The sequence below is a fragment of the Kogia breviceps genome, chromosome X (assembly GCF_026419965.1).
Source record: "Kogia breviceps isolate mKogBre1 chromosome X, mKogBre1 haplotype 1, whole genome shotgun sequence".
In the NCBI taxonomy this organism is placed as follows: Eukaryota; Metazoa; Chordata; class Mammalia; order Artiodactyla; family Physeteridae; genus Kogia; species Kogia breviceps.
The window spans coordinates 116729188-116754416 of record NC_081330.1 but is presented as its reverse complement, the minus strand read 5'-3'; the positions used below and the strand labels follow the sequence as shown (position 1 = coordinate 116754416).

The following is a 25229-nucleotide window of genomic DNA, read 5'->3' as shown; positions in this document are numbered from 1 at the left end:
CAGTGCAATCAAATAAGAAAAAAATGAAGCATAAATATTAGAAAGGAGTAGGCCTTCCCACCCCATACTATTATATACCTGGCGGTGGGGAGAGGGAGGGACAAAAAAGTCAATGGGAATGAAATACAGAAAAATTCTGTAGAGCCTGGTTACCGTATTCAAAAAAAAAAAACAATAGCTTGGTGCGCTGAGCGAGGAGGCATGCAATAGCAGGTGGGCTGGCGCACGCACGAGCGCCTGAGGGTGGGCATGAGCATAGTCGTGCACCCTGCTGGGGTGCCCCAGCTTAGAAGCGCATGTGCGGGGGTGCCCCAAAGCGCATGTGCGGGGGGTGCCCCCCGAAGCGTACATGCGGGGGTGCCCCAAAGTGCATTGCGGGGGTGGGTGCCCCAAAGCGCATGTGCGGGGGTGACCAAAGTGCATTGTGGGGGGGGGGTGACCAAAGTGCATTGTGGGGGGGGGTGCCCAAAGCGCATGTGCGGGGGTGATGCAAAGCGCATGCACGGGGTGCCCAAAGCGCATGTGCGGGGTTGACGCAAAGCGCATGTGAGGGGTGACGCAAAGCGCATGTGAGGGGCGTGCCCCAATGCGCATGTGCGAGGCGTGCCCAGAAGCTTCTACGTCTTACCGTTTACCGGCGTCCCGCACCGGAAGTGCCCTCTCTTTCCTCCGGAGCTCGGGCTTTTCTCCCACAGCCGTTTTTTTCTGCGGCCTTCTAGTCATCCGTTCGCTGCCCAGTAGCCAAAGCCTCAGAAGAGCCCTCGGCCATGGCCTCAAACACTTTCTCCGTCACCGTAGAAAACTCGGAGATGTATGCTGATGCTGTGGAGCTGCACCAGATCTCTGTGGAGACCGTCCCTGTGGAGACCGTCCCTGTGGAGACCGTCCCTGTGGAGACCATCCCTGTGGAGACCGCCCCTGTGGAGACCGTCCCTGTGGAGACCGTCCCTGTGGAGACCGTCCCTGTGGAGACCGCCCCTGTGGAGACCGTCTCTGTGGAGACCGTTCCTGTGGAGACCATGGCGGTTGAGGTAGCTGAGGAGTACGAGGACATCAGCGGCAGCTCTGTCCACGATGGCTACCACCATCCGTCTCTGGTAATGCTGCAGCCTTTCATTATCAGCACCCCAAACGAAGGTGAGCACAACGAGGAAATGATGATGGTGCAGATGCAGGAGGAGGTGGTGGGCTACTACCAGTCTGACGACGTGCAGGTCAGCAACCTGGAGAACAAGATGGTCATCCTGGCCGACAAAGACGACTGCTTTCTGGAGACCCTGGCTCCCCTGTCACCCTCCACATCCTCCTCGGCCTACAGCCACAGCAGGAAGCCCAGTGGCCAAGGCAGAAAGCCCAGCGACAAGAATCGTTACGCCGGCGGCAAGACCAGGGCGGGAAGCAGCTCCGAGGAGGGCAGCGAGAAGGGGGAGCAGGAGCAGGTGCACATCAAAACCCTGGAAGGTGGGTTCGCCGTCACCGTGCGCTCCGTGGGCAATAAGAGAGGCCGTGAGGCTGGGCAGGCTGTTGGGAACCCGACTCTTGGTTATTCAGAGTACATGACGGGGAAGAAGCTGCCTCCTGGAGGAATTCCTGGCGTTGACCTGTCAGATCCCAAACAGTTGGCAGAATTTACTAGAAAGAAGCCCCGGGAAAGCAAAGAAGAGCTCCCGAGATCAATAGCTTGCCCTAACCAAGGCTGCGTGAAGATGTTCAGGGATAACGCTGCTTTGAGAAAACATATGCACACCCATGGCCCCAGAGTCCACATATGTATAGAATGTGGCAAAGCTTTTATTGAGAGCTCAAAACTGAAACGTCATCAGCTGGTGCATACGGGAGAGAAGCCCTTTCAGTGCACCTTCGAAGGCTGCGGAAGGCGCTTTTCCCTGGATTTCAATTTGCGTACCCATGTGCGAATCCATACCGGAGACAGGCCCTTCGTGTGCCCCTTCGATTACTGTAATAGGAGGTTTACTCAGTCAGCTAACCTGAAATCTCATATCTTAACGCATGCTAAACCTAAAGATAGACGGTAAAAAGAAGAGAAGAAACTTCTCAGGCTCGGAAAGCATCTTCCAGGAATGTGATGGGAAATAAATATGCCTCTTTTTTGTGTACTGTTTCTAGAAAAGAATTTTTTTAATGATTCTAACACATTTAAGGGTCAGGTTTTGACAGGTTAGTAAAAATAAAATTTTAAAGTTTTTAAAAAGTAATTCTTTATGTAAGATAACATTGTTAAGATGTTCTGTCTTGTTCTGTAATACCGTTTAAAAAAAATTATGTTTTTAATATTTGCTCACAAAAGGAGGACAATTCATGAAGCTCACATCAAAAGACTGTTGTTTATACAACTGTGCTAAAAATGGGACTTTTCACATTCCTTTAAATATGAAGTTCATCTGTTGATAAGTTTTTAAAGTTCTGGATTTTCTAAGTGTTCATATTTATATTTTTAAGAATATGTTTAGTAATTCTATATATGGATTTTCTGGAAGTAGAAAACGTTGCTTGCAGATTTTCTTTAAAAGAAGGACAGTTACATGCATATATAAAGTATTTTCCTGTTTAAAAAAAGTGATATAGGTTTAGTTTGCCATCTTAATTTTGGTTGTATTCTTTGACATTAACACATTTTGCATAACTACCTTTTAGATGAACTGGACTGTGTAGTATTGAATATTGGATGAAATGTAGTAGTCGATTTAAACCTGTTTTAGTCTTCTTATTTTCCCCCAAATACTACCAGGTGCTGTCTTTTAGTGTCATTTTTTTGCCTGTTTAGTTAAGGAGTGGTGCTCAGTTGTGGAATACGTTGTGTATGTATTGACTTTTTAATACTTGGTACATACATCCCTTGTAATAGAAAAAAAAATAAAATACCTGTTCTAAAGAAAGAAAAAAACTTGCCTATATAAATATTGTACCTAGAAAATAGAGAAAACAGGGAGGATACGACTGGCATCTGGTGGGTAGAGGCCAGGGATGCTGCTAAACATTTTACAGTGCACAAGATAGTCCCCCACAACAAAAAATTATCTGGCCCAAAATGCCAGTAGTGCCACTGTTGAGAAACCCTGCTCTAGAGAAAATAAAAATTGTAACAGGGCTTCCTGGTGGCGCAGTGGTTGAGCGTCCACCTGCCGATGCAGGGGACACGGGTTCGTGCCCCGGTCCGGGAAGATTCCCACATGCCGCGGAGCGGCTGGGCCCGTGAGCCATGGCCGCTGGGCCTGCGCGTCCGGAGCCTGTGCTCCGCAACGGGAGAGGCCACAACAGTGAGAGGCCCGCGTACCGCAAAAAAAAAAAAAAAAAAATTGTAACAAAAGTTTGTTTGGTATACTCAAAAAGTGAATCATTAATGAACAAGAGTTTGTTTAAATAAAGGAAATAAAGGTACCTGCATTGCAATTTAGCCATCATGGGCAAATCTGGAATCCAGCAGGGTAGTCTGGTACCACCTGCATCCCTGACAAGAGATAGGAGAGTCCTGCCCCTGCCCTGAGAGTCAAAGAATCAGTGCTGCTGTGTGCCCCTTCGACTGTTGCTTGGATGAGAAAAAGTCGTATGGTGGTGTCATCCTGATAAGGGAGAGGTAGGGTGAAAGCATTTAGGCCATCCTGAGGGGTTAAGGGTAAAGTTGGATTTAGCACATGGTAATGGTGGTATATCTAATCAATGCGGCTGGATTATTTTGTGAAGTTGTTTTGGGACTAGTAACAGGATGGTGGGGTGGTATAGCTGTATTCCTAATTAGTTTCACTAGAGTAAATTTCAGCGGGTCAAAGAATTAGAGGTTTTTTCTGTTTGTTTTAATTTTGTTTTTTAAATGATGCTAGGGACTTCCCTGACTGTCCAGTGGTTAAGACTGTGCTTCCACTTCAAGGGGCATGGGCTCAATCCCCGGTGGGGGAACTAAGAACCCGCATGCCTCGAGTGAAAATTAAAAACAAACATACAAACAAAAAACTATGAAAACAATACAAGGAAACACAGGTGAGTGTCTTCTATAATCTTGAACTGGGAAAGACTTAATACAAAAGGAGACATTTGACCTCACCAAAATTTAAAATGTCTGCCTAGGCAAAACTATAAACCGAGCCAAACAAACTGGAGGAAATGATCATAGTACCTCATACAGAAGAACAAACTCCTTAGTGTATGTATTACAAATAAGAATATATGTAAATTAGTTTAAGAAAAAAAAGGCAACCCAGTCAAAAAATGTAAACTGACAATGGACAGAAGTAAGCAATTCTCAGACAAAAATACAAATAACCATTTAATCATGAAAAACATACAAGCTCACTCATCATTAAAGAAATAGAAGTCAGGATGAGATTTTACTTTTCACCTAGCAGATGGCAGTCTAAAGTTATGATAGCATCCCATCCACTATTGTTTAGAGGGTGGGAAACATATGCCACTTAGGAGAATGCAAACTTGTTGGAGGTCAATTTTAATGCACGTATTTTTTGACCAACTAATTCCATTTCTGGGCAATTTTCCATACCCTCAGAGATGCATTCTTAATTAGATGCATAACAATATGAGCAAAGCTGTTTGTTGCAGCATTGTATGAAAAAGTTAAAACAGCCTAAGTGATCATTAGTAGGGAACCTTATAAATAAGTCAGTATGTTCTTTTAAAAATGGATTACTCTGGGGCTTCCCTGGTGGCGCAGTGGTTGAGAGTCCGCCTGCCGATGCAGGGGACGCGGGTTCGTGCCCCGGTCCGCAAAGATCCCACATGCCGCGGAGCGGCTGGGCCCGTGAGCCATGGCCGCTGAGCCTGCGCGTCCAGAGCCTGTGCTTTGCAGCGGGAGAGGCCACAACAGCGAGAGGCCCGCGTACCGCAAAAAAAAAAAAAAAAAAAAAAAAAAAGAGGATTACTCTGTAGTGGATATAAGAAATGGGTTAGATATGAATGTGCAGGTAAGGAAGAAGTCGAAAATATATAAATGAAAAAGCAAAATATAGTTTGTGATAAATAGCTTGATACCATTAGTGTTTTTTAAAAGATCTTTCTGTGTGCAAACCAGAAAATATTGTTTACCCAATATGTCCTGGACTAGAGGAACATTTTACAATGTGAATATGGTCCATATTAGCTAGGTATCTGGCCGCTATAAAAGCTAAAAATGACAGTGACTTAAACTCTCCTAAAACATTGCAAATGTAAGTAGTTCAATGCTGCTATGATAATTCTATGATTTGAGGGACTCAGACTCTTTCTGTCTTAGCTCCACTATTCCCAACGCGCAGCTTCTACATCATGGACTGAGGTTTAGCTCCGTCATAGCTACATTCCAGCCAGTAAGACAATCCCCATCACTTCCACTTGCACCCTTTTGCCAAAACATAGTCATATGGCCCTACTCAGCCTCCTGAGAGTCTGGGAGATGTCTTTTAAGTTATGTTTCTATCATTATAGAACACTGGTCTTCAACCACTGGTGCTATCACCCTCCTGGGGATATTTGAAATGCGTGGGGTGGGGGCAGTTGTTTGGTTGTCTCAGTGACTGGAGAGCACTAATGACACTCAGAGGATGGAGTCAGGAATGCTCTATGTCCTGTATTGTAGGGACAAGACCTGCACAGCTAAGCATCACACTGCTCAGAGAGCGGGTAGTGCCTCCACCCTGCCTTATGAGAAAAACTGTACTAGAGGGCAAGGATCGGTGTGGGAGGGGGGGTTATCTAGAGGTATGCTAGTGAATGTTTAACATCTAGCCCTGAAGGAGAGGGCGGAGAGCTCTGATACGTAGCATTTGCTGGTTTCTGTGGTGTAAATACTCCCACCATGGCCAATTTCAAAGTGCCAACTTGAAGTTCCTGAAGGAGGAGTTGGTTAAAGAGGCCCAGTCCGCTGTGGCAAGCTCCAGCACACCACTGGGTTCAGCTAACCATCTCTGCAGAGATGGCAGAGATAGTTATAGTCTTGATGTAAGATACATACCCCAGTTCAGCAAGGGTGTTTTTTACTTCATCCTAACTTTTATTTGATAGCTCTGAAGTTCCTTTCAAAGATCACAAGTATGTTTTTTATTTCACAAGTATGTTTAAATTAATACGTATACATTTTCTGAGAAAAGAGTATAGTAAGTAGAAGATATTCTATTCATTATTTACACACACACCTTTACATATATAATAGAGGTATATATGTAATAGAATATAGATTCTAATAGTGTTAAATCGTATTAGCATGTGGTCTTCCTGGTATTGTATTAACATGCTCATTTTAGATTCTAATATCTGAAATGGAAGAAACCTCTAACTGAACATCTGTCTTCTGTACTAATAAGTAGATCTATCTGCCTCACAGCTTCTTTTGGTTACTCTACTAAATTATCAGAATGCCTAAGTATTATGGAGTACAACTACCTGGAATGATATCATCCCTACCCCTGGTTGAGCTTATTCCTTTTTTTCTCTCTTCTCAGGTATCTGGCATAATTTCGTCCTTGCACTCCTGGGTATTTTAGCTCTTGTTCTCCTTCCTGTAATTCTCTTGCCGTTTTACTACACTGGAGTCGGGGTGCTTATCACTGAAGTTGCTGAGGTAAATAATAGATTACTTGGGGTATTCTTTCACCAGATTTTGTGATGTAACACTTAGCATTTTATGTCAGGAACTTTTATTCAAACTCTTCTCATATACAGAATGCTCAGTTTCTCCTGAAGAAATTACTGTAATCCTTTCAAATCAAAGAAGTAGTTCTGTGAACTACATTGGCTCTTTTAAAATACTGAAAATTGTTTCTGTTCTGAGTTACAAGGATAGTATCAAGACTTTCTACCTGTAGTTTGTTGATTAAATGCATCATTTACCTGTACTCTTTATTTTTATAACTCTGCTTTTGAGTCAGATGTCTTTACTCCTAAGAAGTAAGAAAGATGGAACCTAGGCTAGCCAGCCAGAACATTTCGTGGGAGTTTAAATTAATGTCTTCAACTCTGTATTTCACTCCCTTCGACTACTGTGATGGTATCAAGTCTTCTCTTCACACTTTGGGACAAGGAAAATTACCTTGTGAACAACTGCCTCACGTACTCATGTATTCATTGTGCTGACGGTATTGTCTGCATATTTGAGACTGTGTTTAGATAAGTCTTATAATTTTATCTATTGATGATATAGGACAATGAAGGCATTCTGTTGACTACTTTCACCAAAAATTTTAATTAGCAGTTTGGGAAAAAGTTTATCATTTAAATCTTAACTGTTGGCAAGTGGGGTTTGTTTGGTTTTCACTTGTGAAAAATTCAAAATCTTAGTGAAATATGAAAAGTAACTAGTTGTTGGGTGTTATTTTGTTAATTTTCTAGGACTATACATCTTGGATTCAAAGCTGGATTATGTTCTACATTATTCAAAATTGTCTACTTATTTCAGTGTCTTTATTATTTGCTCAGATTAATCATAGCTTGTCTTCACACATTATCTGATTTATTTCTGCCCTCTTCCCAAGGACTCACCTGCCGTTGGACCCAGAGGCCTTTTTGTGGGAGACCTTGTCACCCATCTACAGGATTGTCCTGTTACAAATGTACAAGATTGGAATGAATGTCTAGATACCATCGCCTATGAGCCCCAAATTGGTTACTGTATAAGTGCATCAACTTTACAGCAGTTAAGCTTCCCAGTTAGAGGTGTGTATATTTCCTCAGTATAATATAATGCTTCAAGCAGCAGTACTTGCCATTTGCTAATTCTTAGATCATGTCTGTAGATTTATTTTATCCTAACTTCTTTAAAACAAATCAGTAAAGTAATAATAAGCCTAAACTAGTAAACATTCTTCTTGGTAAGTTAGATACTAATATGTATGTTTTGTTTATTATATATTGTTGTTGAACTTCTAACTAATTTCATATTTGATTTTCAGAACTGTAGTATCTAATTCTTTCAGCATTTAAAAAACACTTGTGTTAAGTCAACATTCAAGCTCAAACATAACCAATTAACTAAATTCCAGCAATTAAATACCCTTGTGCTGTATGGATGGTGGCATGTCCAAAGCTATTTGGGGTAGGGTTTTTCTGTGTGGCAGTCATCCAGGGGAAGTCATCTTGGTGTCCGAAAATACCCACTGAAGTCACATCTGACTTCACATTGTTCTGTGTCGTAGGCGACAGGGTGAAGCAAGTTTATTCTCAGAAGCTTCCAAATTTATTTTTAGCTCTTCCAGCTCTGAAAAATCAGTCTGCCAACTCTTCATACAAAATTATGGGGACCCAAATTATTGAAAATGCTGGAAAGCACAAATTATGCTCACAGACTACATCTTTAAGTCAAGAAATACCTGGATACTTGTCTACATCTACTGGGGTTAAGAAATATGATTAATTATCAAGAATAACTGTATTAAAGTACTGTGTGCAACAGTAACAAAGTAGTAAGAACTGATTTTAAATTTTTTTCAAATGTAGTCTTCCATGTATAACCCACTTTTAAGAATTTTTTTTATTGTAAACATTTTTCAAACATACATAAATGTCAAGAGAGTAGTACAGGGAACTCCCCGGTGGTCCTCCAGTGGTTAGGACTCCACGCTTTCACTGCCGAGGGCATGGGTTCAATCCCTGGTCGGGGAACGAAGATCCCACAAGTCATACAGCACGGCCCAAAAAACAAAAAAGAGAGAGAATAGAAAAACTGAAACCTCATGTATCCTTCTCCTAGCTTCAGCAGTTATCAACATTTTGCCATTTTTTTGGTCCAGCCTGTCCACTTTTTTTTTTTTTTTTCCGGTATGCGGGCCTCTCACTTCTGTGGCCTCTCCTACTGCGGAACACAGGCTCCGGACGCGCAGGCCCAGTGGCCACGGCCCACAGGCCCAGCCGCTCCCTGGCACGTGGGATCCCCCCGGACCGGGTCACAAACCCATGTCCCCTGCATCGGCAGGCGGACTCTCAACCACTGCGCCACCAGGGAAGCCCCACTTTTGAGGGAAGTATTTTAAAGCACATCCCAGGTATCCTGTCATTTCATCCATAAACTTCAGCATATCTTGAATAGATGATGACCTTTTAGACATGACCACGGTACTGTTATCACACCTAACAAAATTACAATAATTCCTAATACCTGTACTCTTCCCTGGTTTTGTTTTTATAGTAGGTTTAAGTTGGATGGTGTGCCTTTTAAGTCACTTTTAAGTTGTAACAATTCCTCCTGACTTTTTTTTTTTAATATCATTTATTGAAGAAACTGAGTCATTTGTTTTGTCAAATTTATCATTAATATGTTTGCTATCCCCCAAATTTCCTATAGATGGTAGTTAGGTCCAGAGGCTTGATTAGATTCAGGATCCATTTTTGGCAGGGGCAAAAATACCTCATAGGTAGCACTCAGTACTTCATATTGCATCTCATGTTTTTCCATGTATTGCATCTTTTCAATTGGGTGTGTAATCCACACTGTGTTCTTCTGTAAGAGAAATAATCCATAATTTCATACTTCTTAAGTCCTTTATCATTTTCCTCAAGTTTCTCTAAATTTCGTATAATCTGTATTGAATTACAAAAGCCAAAATGACACAGTAATCAAATAAAGCTCTCTCCAGTAGGATTGTTTTATTTAGAATATCTGCATTTCAGATGTTTAAGGTTTTGTCTTTTTTCCGGCAGACAGAATAGAAGTGAAATTTTTCTTGAAATACTCTGAAACTCTTTCCTTATTCACTTTTTGAATATTTCACTATTATGGATCATATGCTATATTTCGGAGGTATTTGTTTAAAAGCCCAAAGCAGATATTACTCTTCCCACACTAATAAAAAAAAATCTTCAATATATGTTTCATTTCCTTAGGAGCGACTGTATTAGGATACTTGCTGATTTTACATGATGACTGTATCTGATAAACTCGTACCTCCATTTAATCATTTTTAAATGGAGTACATATTCTTAGCCAGACTGTAACAATTTTAAGTTACATTAACTTAACTTAAAATATATACTTAGGGCTTCCCTGGTGGCGCAGTGGTTGAGAATCCGCCTGCCGATGCAGGGGTCACGGGTTCGTGCCCTGGTCCGGGAAGATTCCACATGCCGCGGAGCAACTAAGCCCGTGAGCCATGGCCGCTGGGCCTGCGCGTCCGGAGCCTGTGCTCCGCAACGGGAGAGGCCACAGCAGTGAGAGGCCCGCATACCGCAAAAAAAAAAAAAAAAAATATATATATATATATATATATATATATATATATATACTTAACTTAAAATATATACTAGATTAATTTTAATGGCAGACTTGACTACTGTGGCTATGGACATTTAAGAAAACTACGGATTGATATTATTTTATTTTCCATGTATTATTTTACATGTATCTAGGGACCTTTGTTATCCTACATTATGAATAGAGGGCAAAGATATAGCCAAATATGGTGATACAAAGTAGCTCATAATCCAAAAGTGATTCATATTCAATTTAGAGTAGAATTCAATATACATAATTAAAATTCTAAAACTTTATACCACTTGAAAACAATAAAGCCACCTTGGAAAGATCTGACTCTGAAAGTGCTCATAAGCTGTCCCAGCCAATCATTTCTGGCCTCATTTCATACCCTGACTCTCCCAGGGGTAATTTTAAATTTTTAAAGATATTCCCTAAGATATTAATTAATTAAGGTATTAATTAAGCAGACTAGATGTTCTCCTTAAAATATTAACAGGCATATGTCTTGCAAATTAGAAAAATGTGGTTAATCTACATGAAATGGCTATTCATTTTATGAAATTGTTGGGAACTACTTGTCTCTTCTGTCAGGGCTTTCGTTTTTGATTTTAAACATTAACCTGCTAATCTATGAGCAGCACCAACAGAGCCAAGGCTGGTTGAATTACACCTCTGCCCTTGGTACATGGGCGCTCCTTGGAGATTGAATGGACTTTCCAGGAAGCCCCAAAAAGGACACTGGGTGAGGCTTAAGAGCCCTTTGTACCTGGAATAAATATCTGGTTTCATTCTGCATCAGAACAGAACAAACTTTTCCCCTCTTCATTTTCAAGCCTCTGCTTAATTTGAGATTGCTGTGTGTCCATATGCCACTTAGTGATTTGAATGAAACTAAAAGTTACAGACAAGAACTAGTTTGTTTCTTTTGGGGGATTATTTTCTAACCAGTAGCTTGCATCCTCTTTCTTTAGTTTGAGGGGATACTCTTCATATATGCCTAAAGCTAAATTCCTTTTTTCTTTCTTGGAAGCATTGTCGTGAATAAGAAAGATTACTAAAGCCAGCATCTGAATGGCATTTTAAAAACAGTGGGATTGAATACTAAAGGCAGCCGCTCCCTAAAATGAAGCTATGAGTCCAGATACAGGCATCCCCTTTGAATAGCCTGTATTCATGTTCAAAGGAGATGAGGGTATATACCTGTAACTGCCTGGCACAGGGAGTATTGTCCTGTCTTATGCATCTTTAACTGAAGTGAGAAAAGACCGTTCCTGCCTTAGTTTAAGGTAATAAAAGGAAAACTCTGGAAATCTTTTCCACATAGTTTGAGTACCCAGATTGTTTTTATGCTCAAATCTTCTCTAATGTTTAGGAAAAAGTGTCTGTTCTCCCATTTTGAATATCAAGGTATCATCCACGGTTTCTTTGTTCTCACCAATTGAAGAGAGAGAGAGAGAGTTTATAATTTTTTAACTGCTTGGTACTAGGTGGTGCTGGTATAAATTCTACCATAGAACTAAGAATAAAGGGACTTCCCTGGTGGCGCAGTGGTTAAGAATCCACCTGCCAATGCAGGGGACACGGGTTCGAGCCCTGGTTCGGGAAGATCCCACATGCCACGGAACAACTAAGCCCGTGCGCCACCACTGCTGAGCCTGTGGTCTCGAGCCCGCGAGCCATAACTACTGAGCCCGTGTGCCCCAACTACTGAAGCCCGCGTGCCTACAGCCAGTGCTCCACAACGAGAGAAGCCACTGCAATGAGAAGCCCACGCACCGCAACAAAGAGTAGCCCCCACTTGCCACAAAAGCCCGCGCACAGCAACAAAGACCCAACGCAGCCATAAATAAATAAATAGAATAAATAGGTTTGCATGCCTATGTCGGAAGTCTAGTTACATTTACGTACTTATTAAGCTAGGGTAAGAAAATTGTTCAATTCATTTTAGTGATGTAGAAAGTAGTGAGTACTGTGAACTATAGATTGAAAAAGTCTCTTCCTTCCAGCCTTCTTCCAAAATTACCTCTGGTCTAGACCATCCTTTGAAGACTAGACTATTTCTACAAGTATCTTAGGGCCCATCTTAGGGTACATTCAGAATATGCAGCTTCTCCTTGTAATGGAATTATGAAACTGTTCTGGTCTTAATTTCCCTAATTGTTTCCAAGTCTGGGGAGATTTAAGGGAGAATTCTAATTTCCTAGAGTTAAACTGAACCCATGAATGCCTCTGGGACCTCCCATTGCAGTCTTGACTGTGCCTTCCAAAGTAGAATTGGATTGGTCTCTCATGTTGATAGCAGTATACTAATGTGAAAATTACCTGTGGTATACCCGTCTTATAGGTTACGAATTGAGTCACAGAAATTAAGTGACTTGTCCTTTAATGTGATCCAGTAGAAAAGATTCTAAAATAAAATACATTTTTAAACGTACAAATTTTTTTTAATTGATAAACAGAGAAATATCAAGTTTACTTCTCACATGATAACAAAATAATGGGAAATTCTGTATGTCAGGGGGCACTTCATTTTGTCAGGGTAGCCATAGCCATCAGTTTATGTTTTAATTGGATTAATCACCATAGGAAGAAGCCATAACCTAGAGGTCACAAATTGGTGGTAACCTAGAGGCCAAATCCAGCCAGCCTTGACAGATGTGTGTGGTTTGGCTTGCACAATATTTTTTAAATTCTTAATTGGCTGCCAATATTTAATATTTAAGAGGTTTCGGGACTTCCCTGATGGTCCAGTGGTTAAGACTCCACTGCAGAGGGCACGGGTTCAATCTCTGGTTGGGGAACTAAGATCCCGCATGCCACACAGCACGGCCAAAAAGCAAAAAGAAAAGGTTTCACATGAGGGTTCAGACTTCTTTCTCATGGAATAAAATAGATGATCTCTTGACTCTGGGCCCCAAGTTGAGTGGCCTGGCTGCTAACCCTACTTAGAACAAGGTATATATTCTCTAATTCATCACAGTCCCCACCATTTCCTATTTTTTCCCCACACTATCCACTTCATTTATTTGATACCTGCTTGGCCCCTTTAAGCTGTTGTATTATCAGACATGCTATATCAACGGTGATATCAAATTCTTGACTTTCAATTCTGTATTGCATACATTCCTCCAAGAAAAAATAAGGATCAAGCAAGATGTAAATTTTTTTAAATCATTACTGATACAAAGACAAGTGGCAAAGAGCACCATTTATGTATTCAGTGCATATTGAGTTATTCACCTTATATAAGATACTGAGAAAGTTTTCCCTCAAAGACCTCACAGTCTAATCGAAGAATTAGACCGTGCCCACATTACAGTACAAGGTTTAATATAATTAATGACAAAAAGTATTGGGAGTTGTGAGAGTTGATGGCAGTCAGTCTTGACTGAAAAGGTGAGGACAGGCCTCATAGCAGCAGCTCTCGAGCTGGGCCTCAACAGTGAGTTTAATTTCGGGAGACCGATATAAATGAACCTTGGTGCCACAGACTAGAAGTTGGTCAGGGAACTGCTAATAATTTGGTTCAGCAAGAGAAGAATATGAGCTAAGGTGACTAAAAAAAAAAAGTAGAAGTCTTTACGTTTTAGGCTATGGCATTTAGACTGTCTGGGAGTAGCACAGAGTCTTTGGATATTTGGATTAGAAGAGCTACATTCTCAGAGTTCTACACTGAAAGGTTAATCTGAAGCATTCAGTAATGTAGGACAAGTTTGCATATGAGAGCTAGGTGGTAAGCTAGATGAGTTAGGACTATCTTCAAATGGGCAAGTGAGAAAGGATTGGAGTCTACCCTTTAGTGGGAATAAAGAGAAACATAATGAGGAGGTAAAAATTGGTGTGACTTGGCAATTGATGAGAAAAAATATTGAGGGCTTTTGCCTGGATCTTTTTTTTTTTTTTTTTTTTAATCCTAAACACCTTTTTACCCTATAGTTTACCATTAGGGCTGATGAGTGATTATAGGCACAAGTTTGTGCCATTAGATGTTCACAGTTTGCTTTCATATTTTAAATATTACTCATTACCCAGAATTTAAATACCCATTCAGTTATGGTAAGAAAACAAAGCAAAACTACCCACACAGCCAGCCATTGCAGAGGAGAAATTGATGCATCTGTTAGTTTACTTCACCTCTGTTTTGTTCTTCGTGTTGGCAACAGTGCGTGTTTAAGGACATCCAGTCTAACCAAATGATCTAGAAGAAAAAAAGAAAAGATTTAAAAACAAACAAAAACCTTTGCCTGAAATATAAAATCCTTATAAAGTCAGATTGCATATCAACAACCATTTTCATGCCAGCACTCCTAAAGACACTCTTGTTAATAATGCTTTTCGCAGTATTGGAAATTGGGGATAACTTTACTCGGTCTTCTTCAGTACATATGAGTATGGTAGTAGGTATATAAGATTCTAAGTTTAATTGGTCCTTGCCACACATCAATTTTTTTTCTCCCCTTTTTTTTTTTTTTTGCCACACCCCGTGGCACGTGGGATCTTAGTTCCCCGACCAAGGATCAGACTTGCACCCCCTGCAGTGGAAGCTGGGAGTCTTAACCACTGGACTGCCAGGGAAGTCCCCACACAACAATTTTGCTTTACAAGTTTGATGTGCTGAATGCAGGAAACCTTCCAAAATAAATATATGGAAAAAAATTTTTGTCCCAGCTGTATCAGTGATTTAGCTTCTTTATTCTACCCTAGACACAAGTGAAGCAGTCTACCAAAGAACTTGAAAAAATAAATGAATAATGGGGATACTTGCCCTGTTTCTGTTATCTTCCAAAAATGGTAACTGGATTACTAGTATGCAGGCGAATATGTGCATATCTGTGGGGTCACACTGGGCCACCCTGGTTCTGTGGGGAAAGCCTCAAGATAAGCCTGGAGATGGGATAGATATTTGCTATAATAGGGATGTCCTTAGGGATGAGAGTCTCTTAGGCATCCTCTAGCTCAGTGGTCCCCAACCTTTTTGGCACCAGGGACCGGTTTTGTGGAAGACATTTTTCCACGGGACAGGGGGCAGGGGTGGTGGTTCAGGCGGTAATGAGAGCTATGGGGAGCGATGGGGAGCGGCAGGTGAAGCTTCGCTCACTCGCTTGCCCGCCGCTCATCTCCTGCTATGCGACCCGGTTCCTAACAGGCCACGGACCGCTACCGGTCCGTGGCCCCAGGGTTGGGGACCCCCTGCTCTAGCTCACTCTGCTAACAGCACAGCACAGGAGTTCAGTAGTGAAATTGGATCAGTGGATCAGCAGCATGAGGACATCTAATAGTGGCTCATTAAATATTTGTGCGTGACCACCTGGAGTTATTGCAAAACCTACTGAGACCCTGGAACTCCAGCTTTACGAGTGGGTAAGTTTATATGACGACAACTAACCTCGGGTAATTGATGCCTCTTGATTTCACATTGGATGTCTCTTTTTATAATGTAAAATCAAACTCTGCAGAGAGTAGCTGACAAGCTGAACTGTCAATTATACAGTTGTTTCTGAACTCATATGCATTTTACTTAATTCTTTTTGTCTTGAAAGCAAAATCCTTATTACAAATGTACTTCTATGTAATGGATTCTTTTCTTTTAATAACACATTTTAATAAACCATTTCTCTTCAGCGTACAAACGCCTAGACGGTTCAACTGAATGCTGTAACAATCACAGCCTTACAGATGTGTGCTTTTCCTATAGAAATAATTTTAATAAGCGTTTGGTAAGTTGTCCCTGAAGCAGTCTTGCTTGCCTGATATAATTATTACAAAATAAGCATATAGAACTAAAATGAAATCTACGAAACCATTGCCCTTTTGATTTGTATCATTTTATTAAAATCTCTACATTTCACATGTCATATTTCATCTGAGAATCTTTAAACATTTTATAATGGTGATATCTTATTTGGCCAAAGTGGAATAATTAAATCTAATTTATAGTAGATACACATAAATGGCATTTCCTGTATATGAACTTCGTTCCTAATATACTAGGTGACATGAAAGATATTGAAGTAATGTAACTTGGTGTTTTTCTTGTTAACAAGTCATTTTTAGTATTGACTAATTAATGTTCTATCCCTAGCATACATGTCTACCTGCCCGGAAAGCAGTGGAAGCCACCCAAGTTTGTAGAACCAATAAAGATTGTAAAAAAAGCTCAAGTTCAAGTTTCTGTATAATACCTTCTTTGGAAACTCATACTCGCTTAATAAAAGTGAAACACCCACCTCAAATCGATATGTTGTATGTAGGACATCCACTGCACCTTCACTACACAGGTGGGTATTATTGTGGTAGACCCTCAGAATATCGCTACAATGGCATATATTCTCAGTGGTAGCAACTCAGTACACATCTTGCATTAATTTTATTTATTATATTTGCTCACTTTTCAAAGTCTTGTTAACTTGTTCTTAAGCATGAAATGAAATTTAAGCAGTAGGAAAATAATCTGGATTTACAAAGCAAGATGGAGCTGATCCCCATGTCTGCCTATGGAGAGTGACACATAACGCATTTTTCCTTCACTACCGTTTATATCACATAGATGATCTCTCAGATATTCTCTGAGCGTTTATTAAATTTATCCAAGCTCCCCAAAGAGTAGCAAGAGCAGCATATGTCAAAGAGTGCCTGGAATCATAGTGATACTACACTTGATCTTAGCCAAAAGGCCGAGAAGCGATTGGAATCATAGTGATAATGATGATAAAGTGATTTGTGCATGACACATGAATTTTATATGAATATAATTTCAAAACCGGGCCAGCATAATTGTTTTAACAGTGGCAACGTGATTGGATTAAACATACAGCTTTTCCATATGGCTGAAGATCATACAGTCTAACTTATTTTGTCGTACAAGATTTTTTATGTTCCTTTTTTTATAACAGTTTTATTGAAATATAATTTACATATCATACAATTCACCCTTTTAAATTGTACAGTCAGCTGGGACGAAGTGAGAGAGTGGCATGGACATATATACACTACCAAACGTAAAGTAGATAGCTAGTGGGAAGCAGCCGCATAGCACCGGGAGATCAGCTCAGTGCTGTGTGACCACCTAGAGGGGTGGGATGGGGAGGGTGGGAGGGAGGGAGATGCAAGAGGGAAGAGATATGGGGACATATGTATATGTATAACTGATTCACTTTGTTGTAAAGCAGAAACTAACACACCATTGTAAAGCAATTATACTCCAATAAAGATGTTAAAAATTTTTTTTAAATAAAGTGTACAGTTCAGTAGTTTTTAATACACTCAGAGTGTATTAAATGGAAACATCACCACAGTCTTGCTCCAGAATATTTTCATCACCCCAAAAAGAAAGCCCGTACCCATTAGGCAGTCATTCTACTTCTCTACACCCACCCACCCCCAGCCCTTGGCAACCACTAATCTACTTTCTGGTTCTGCCAATTTGCCTGTTTCTGCACATTTCATATAAATGGAATATTTTGTGGCTGGCTTCTTTCACTTACCATAATGTTTTCAAGGTTCATCCGTGTTGTAATATGTGTCAGTACATCGTTTCTTTTTATGGCCAACCCAGTAATATTCCATTGTATGGATATATTACATTTACTGTATTTATTCATCAGTTGATGGACATGTGGGTTTTATGTTACTCTTTAAAAAGCTCTCTCATTTCTCCATAGTCATATCCTAAGATAAAAGTCGGGTCATTCTTATTTATTAGTTTGACACTAAGTGACTCTAGAGTATATAATACCTACTCAACAAATGTAGAAATGTCCCTTTTCAGGGTAATTCAGAAATGTGTGCTATGGGTTCTATTTAATTATAAGAGAGTTTTTAAATGTTTTGAACAAAAACAGGATCATGGAATACACAAAGTGGAGGAGACCTTAAAAAGCCCCTAGTCTTAATCCTTGTTTTAGCGATGAAAAAAAACACCGAGACCAGAAGGAGGTTAAGTGGCATAATATTGATAATTGGAGTGAATGTGATTTTAAGGTTATACCTCTTTGAAAGAATAAGGACTCTTTTGATATAAATTCTAGTGTATTTTTAAAGTCAATCTCTATTTGATAGTCACAGTTGATATATAATCAGTTTGATCGTATTCTCACCTCAAAATATAAGTACACTGAGACATGAATTTCTGTATTCCACTATTTTTATTAGATGTTCTACAATTGCCAATTGCTTTTATATGTGGGCCATAGAGCCTGCCTGCATATGTTTGGGAAGGGCTTTCTCAATCAATTTAATAGGCTAGCCCAATTTTTAGTCATATGGTAAAATTCATAATGCTGTTGCTTATCTGTATAAATAATATTCATTATTTCTTATTTTTCTTTTTTAGTGAGCATCACCAGTTTTATCCCACGTTTCAACTTTCTAAGCATAGATCTGCCTGTGGTCGTGGAGACATTTGTCAAGTATCCTTTCTGGCGTGAAAGATGTTTTTAAAATGTGCTACTTGGAACTTCATCAGTTTTACCTTGACTAGAGAGCATGAACAGACCTTACAAGTATCAATTAACTGCTAATACCAAAAAAAGAGACTTTAAAGTTGAAAAAGATCAGATTGTACCTAGGAAGGGAGAAGTCAGAGAAGGAAGATTGATTGGGAAGAGAGAAAGGTTAAGATGTCGAAGGGAAGGAACCTAGAATACAAAATGAGAATTGAATTTAGAGGTATAAAACCTTTTAGTACGTTTATAAAGGATGAACGCTTTAGCTACTGATGAGGTGATGAATTCCACCCCTTCTGAGCCTGTTGGCTCTGACCAAGTGGAGGAATGTGTAAGGAAGATCAAAGTGGTTTCCACTACTAAAGTAGCATTCAGAGGAGACAAAATCTCATGTGTTTTTTAGCGTATTATATTTGCATATAAAGAAAAATTTTAATTGGTTATTATATAGAATTTGAATAAACTGAACAGTTTGGAAAGGTTCTTTATTTTTGTCACTTTTAAATCTTTTTAATTTCTTTCCTTAATGATTGGCAAAAACATGAAACGAAACAAATGAGCAAATTAGTAACAAATTAGTTAACAAATGACTTACTAAAAACTGTGTACAGTCAAAATTGTACCTTGTAGACTGCAGCTTTTTCTCAGAGATATTTACACTATGACCTTACAGATGATAGTAAAACAGAGTTCAAGGGGCCAAAATCTTTATATATCTAATATAACGTATACTTCATAAGGATCAAAAAGTAATTTTCCCTTATTTCTTATTCCTTTCTCTTGATGTATCATTAAAAGATTAGAAAGAGTTAGTCTTCTGAAGGAGTTCAGTACAGATTGTCTTGGTTTACAAGTGGTTGGCCTTTATTTTTCTAGTCAAGGTTTTTGAACTTCGAAATAACTTGTCATTTGTTTTAAATAGTAGAGATCTAAGAAGCAATGGTGTATACTAGTAAGCAGAGATTTAAAGAAAGGAAGGAAGTCACCTGTAATCTCAAATCCAGTCCTGGTAAAATGCCTGCTTGACTCCCAGAAATGTGCTTTGCCCTCAGACCTCACTGTAAGCTCCTTAACCGGTTTTAACCAGGTACCTTATTTCCCTCTCGGGAGCTCTGGCTATTGTTAATGCAGTGCCCTGCTTTGCTTTGGATGGACAATGGATTTTAAACTCTTTCCTAGATGCTACTCTTACCTCAGTGATTGGAGACAATGATGTCAAAGATCTGATAGGATTTTTCATCTTGCTTGGTGGCAGTATACTTTTGGCTGCCAATGTGACCCTGGGACTCTGGATGGTTACAGCACGGTAATATTTGCACTCATTTGATAGAATCTCTGAGTTACAATATACAATATTGAGAACCTTACTTGGTGTGAAATATAAAGTGTTTCCTTACAATTACATTTTAGCCAACAACTTTAAGTTCTTTATCCAGAGTATCCAAACTCTGGGATGGGGGATAAACAGAAGAAATGAAAGGCATAGTCCCTGATTACATTCTAGTTTTAAAGACTGAACCTACAACCCGCAGATGCTTGTGGAACAATTTCTAAACAAGTGCAAATTCATATTAAACCTTTTTTGTGTGGCTACGTATCATGTTGAAATAATGTAAAGGAAAACAGAATTGGGTAGGATTAATTGGGAAAAACTTCTTGAAAAAGCATCATTAATCCAGATTTGAAGGAGACCAGACTTTGGCCAAGTGGAAAGGTGAGCATTTTCTTGGTCTATATCTCTTGTCCCTTGTCTTGTTTGAAAAGTATTTTTAAATTCAATTGTGTATTATTTTGTACTCTGACAACTGAGGTCTGATTACAATTAAATTAATAAAATTCTGTAAAAGAATCTGCTGACATAAAAGGGAAAATCTTTGTCAAATGACGCCAAATAAATGAACAAAGAGGAAGTAGGGTCTATAATAGGGTGAGACATGTTTTGCCCCACAAGAGTTGCCTCTTTGATAATATGTCCCTATACTCTCATAAAGCACCATTACCCTTGACATTCAGAGTGAGCCGCAGAAGTATCTCCCACCTGCAGTATGTGAGCTGGGACATTTAGGGGTGAACCTCAGAACTGAGCCAGGTGGGTCTTGTGGCAGGTCACAAGACAGATCACAGGACCTTCTGCAGTCCTGGGTACTGTTCTCTACAGAGCTTCAAAGCTTGGAATCCTTCCGGGGTAGATATTTTCTCTTGTGCTGCTGGAGCTATCTGGGGCCTAGCTCCTAGGTCCCTGTCTTCAAGAAGCAATTACCTTAAGCCTTGGACCATACTCTGTCCCCACCAGTGGCTACGATGTTTCTCTGTGTTGGGTAATTAAATATGTAGTCCTTGCTTTCCATCTTTCCCCTAAGCTACCTCTGTGGGTCCACGAAAGACTTGGTAGTAGAGTGAGTATGGCTGCATGTGAGTACAAATGTGGATTTGCCAGTGCCTGGGAACTGACTCTTGAGCCCGAAAGAGCCCTGCCTAGTTTGAGATCTTTTGGACTGGAGATGCAGCCCTGGAAGATCTGGGAAGTCAATAGGCCAGTGTGAAGCTTTTGGTATTAGAAGTATATGAGCAAGCTGTTTCTTTGATGACAAATATTTACTTCTCTCATATACTCAAGAACATGAGTAGTCACGTATCCAGCTCTTTCACTAATTGAGGTATTTGTGGGGTTCACTTCTTTCAGATCACTGAGTTGCTTTTTAGGCACTAAAACTTTTTAACCATTTTTAAGGAAACTTTAGATTGTATTATAAATCTGCCTGCCTTCTTAAACAGAAATTATATATTGAATATAATTTTAACATTTTTTTAATGACTCAAGGTCATCAGTTATTACCACTACTTAAAACTGTACAAATTATTGGTTTATCCTAGGAAGAAGGCATTTGTTCTATTTTTAGGCAGACAGTCTTTCAGGATTAGAGTATATTAGCAGAGTAATACGCAGACCTGTTCAGGTAGTAAAGTTTGGGGAATACCGTGAAATACTTACATAATTAATTCGATTGCATGAACTAAGCAGTTTATTAATGGAAATGCTATATATGTGCAGGTCAGTTTTTTAAAACTGAGAAAAAAATTTAGTAGATGAAATCCTACCTGTAAAGTTCTTTTTCTGGGTGGAAAAAAAACCCCAAGCACGTCATTTTCTTATGGCTTTTAAACACCTTGGTCTCCTGCTACATTGGGTCAGGATTTGGCAAACACTGTATTAGGGTATTGAGCAGATCAGTTCCATTTTTACAGAAATGGCCTCATTGTGTAAGAAAGGAAATGTTATGTGTTGTTCCTTCACCTTGATTGTGGGCACTTCTAGAGTGAGGACCATGTCATACTCATCTTGGCATCCCTGGCACAGTGCATGAGACATCAAAAATACTTAATAAATGTGGTCGAATGGATGATGATTAGTGTTATTTATGGATTAGAAAAGCATGTTTCTATTTAAGTAAGCTGTAAAGAGTATTATTGAATATACTGTAAATATATGTTAACATAAAATAATAACTTGGAAGGTCTGTGTCCCTGATATATTATCATCTTTATGAAAATAGTCCATTTTGGTTTCTGTAGAGCAATTAGAAAAATGAATTATTTTGAGGATTTGAAGAAAGTGTTGTGTTGGCACTTGTTCAACGGTAAAACTTTATTTTCAGTGTTTCTACTCTGCACTGTTTACATTTTTCAGGGTTGTTTTTAATCACTTAAAATCCATAAAGGATGTATATATTCTTTTTAGCATTTCAGTTTGAAAAGACATGCAGTTAAACTTGACCTTCTGATAATCGCTCTTACAGGTCACTATCTGTTCTAACAGTAAATTATAACCATGCACTTCATGGATATGTGGCTCTTAGTCATCAGTTTGTCCTGTGGTATTTATTGAATGTCCACATACTAATGGTACACAGGTATTTTTTTTCTATAAATCTTTCAACTGAGCTGTAATTCATTCTTAGGCTTTAACTTGAAGATATCATAGTTGCTGGTGTTTAATGTTTAGCAATAAAAGAATAAATGTGTACCAGCACTCTATGTTTTATCATCTATGTGTTGTCTTTTTTTTTTTTAATTTGTACTCTTTTCTGTCAAAATTTTTCCCTTTACATACAGTACCATCTTAGATGTTTTAAAATTCTTGATTCTAAAAGCAGCCTCAGTTTTCACTCAAGCAATCCATATATGAAAGTTGTTGGTAGGCCACAGAAAGAAGTCTTTTTTAAATGAAATCCCCGTACTCTCACTACTGTTTTGGAACACACACACACACACACACACACACACACACACACACACACACACACACACACACACACGCGCGCGCACACATTCTTCACATTCTCTTTCCTTCTTTCCCCCTCCCCCTCTTCCTCTCTTTTCTTGGTTACTAAGGGCCAGATAAAATAGGCTGGGAATTTAGCGCAATTCCTGACTGGCTAGCCCCATTTCACACCTCCTCTTTGCCTCTGATCCCATTATACTACAGTTAAGAGCCACAAGACTAGATGATTGATTATCTCTCAGCTTTACTGAAATATAATTAAATACCATAAAATTCACCTGTTTAAAATGTACGATTCAATGTAAACCAGTTTTCTTTTAATGACTCATCAAACAATAGTATACATATGCTTTAGTATAATCTAACCTTTTAAAGTACATGAACATGTGATAAATTATAGAGTTAAGTCACAAATTTATTTTTAAGGTAAAGCATGTGGATATACTTTATTGAAACAGTAAGCCTTTTTAAGTCAGTGCATATGCAAGCTACTCTTGCTGTTTAGGCCGTACTAATTTGAATAATCCATTGTATATTTTATCAGACCATGGCAAATGAATTCAATGAGGGGAAAGCCTCTATTTCAGAACCTAATGCTACAATAGGTTATATTCAGGGTGGAGATAGAAAAATATGGCTAAAGGAAGTTGCAGTTCTAATTACCAAGCAGGTTATATTGTGTAATTTGATTTCCCATTAAAGAAAGAAAAAAAAAAAAACACCCTTATATCTTAGTTTCATTTAGCTAAAGATTGATGGATATTCAATAAATGTCCCTTATTATCTGAATGCTTCTCAGACTTTTGTACTGAAGTGCTCCTGACACTGTAGAGAAGGGAAAACCCAGAAGTATCTAAGAGTAGAACCCTGTAATTGGCTCTCCATCCTATAAAGTTGAATCTCACTTTATCTTAAATTCATGTGAATTTTACATTCCATTAATCAGGCATCATAAAGCCAGTCCTCCTCTTACAGATATGAAACTCTAAACTGTAAAAGAATTAAACCCTATGAATATTAAGATTTTCTTCATGTCTAAAACACATTGGTCGAGGGAATTCCCTGGCAGTCCAGTTGGCATAGTGAAATAAAGATAATGTGTATTATCGCTAATTGCAAAATAAAGATAATGTATGTGTGTTGTTGAAAGGTTGCCTGCTGCCCTTTATCAAAGAGCCCTCCTTTATTTGGAGTATGGAAATGCAATAATTTCACTTAGCACTTAATATCTCTCTGTAACTGAAACTTATTCTTTGGCAAGGCGTGTGGGTTTCATGTTTACCCGCACCCTTACCTCCACCTGAATTATCTGACTTCCATGTCCTGACAAATCCCTTAGGTGCAAAATGGCATTTCCTTTGAGCTTGCATTTCTCATGTTATTAATAATATTGCACATCTATATATTTGTTTAGCCATTTGGATTTTTCATTCTGCCAATTGCTTATTGGTATCCTTTGTTCAGTTTTCCATCAAGCATCCTAAATTTTTCTTATTGATCCATAGGAATTTCTTGTATATTCTAGATTAGGGATCAACAAACTACACCTTGAAGGCCAAATCCTGCTCACCAGCTATTATGGTAAATAAGTTTTTATTGAAACACAACCATATTCATTCATTTATGTGTTGCCTATGACTGCTTTCATGCTACAACAGCAGAGTTGAACAGTTGCAACAGAGACCATATGGCCCATAAAACCTAAAATATTTACTATCTATTTACAGAATAACCCAAGTTCTAGATATCAGCTCTTGTCCATTTTAGATGTTGAAAATACTTTTTCCCAGTCTATCATCCGTCTATAAATTTTTATTTATGAGATCCTTTGTTGAACAAGGATTTTTAGTTTGATGTAGTCAAATCTATTAATTTCTTGATTCATTGTTTGTATTTTGTGAGTCTTACTTAAAAAGTTCTGTCCTGTCCCAAAGTCACAATAATATCCTATACTTTCTTCTGTTTGCTTTAGAGCTGTACTTTCACAATGTGATCTTTAATTTCTAGAATACGTGGTGTGAGGTAGGAAATCCAGGTTTATTTTTCTGTATAGAATGAACTATCTTTAAAATAGACATAATAGTATTTTCCTTTATAATATTGTTAAGTAAAACAGTTTACCTAAAGTTCTTAATATGGCGCCTGACACGCTCAAGTTACTATTATGTACTTTATTTATTTTCAGAATGCAGAATTATAACATAAACTTGCCCTCATATCTCAGTCCACACTGGCATTAGATCTTGCCTCCTTTTGGTATGCCTTTTTGGCTTCCAGTGCCTTTGGGCTAGCTCTGGTTTTCCAGAGTGTCTCC

General features: G+C 39.1%; 1 protein-coding gene and 1 pseudogene across 2 annotated transcripts in view; one reads left to right on the top strand and one right to left on the bottom strand.

The window, feature by feature from the left end:
* Positions 1 to 20482, top strand: part of LOC131748796 (membrane-bound transcription factor site-2 protease) — a 39326-nt gene extending 18844 nt beyond the window's left edge. The window contains exons 6-11 of one of the 2 annotated variants that reach the window (XM_059051155.2): positions 6447 to 6565; positions 7476 to 7656; positions 15812 to 15906; positions 16272 to 16467; positions 18522 to 18597; positions 19721 to 20482. In XM_059051155.2, the coding sequence (XP_058907138.1) occupies positions 6447 to 6565; positions 7476 to 7656; positions 15812 to 15906; positions 16272 to 16467; positions 18522 to 18597; positions 19721 to 19943 (890 nt within the window). In that variant the 3' untranslated portion in view covers positions 19944 to 20482. Of the gene's footprint in view, positions 1 to 798; positions 2891 to 6446; positions 6566 to 7475; positions 7657 to 15811; positions 15907 to 16271; positions 16468 to 18521; positions 18598 to 19720 lie in introns of those variants that run through there. The other variant, XM_067023637.1, reaches the window with a different exon arrangement.
* LOC131749037 (U2 spliceosomal RNA) lies at positions 16788 to 16875 on the bottom strand (annotated as a pseudogene).
* Positions 20483 to 25229: the final 4747 nt, after the last annotated feature.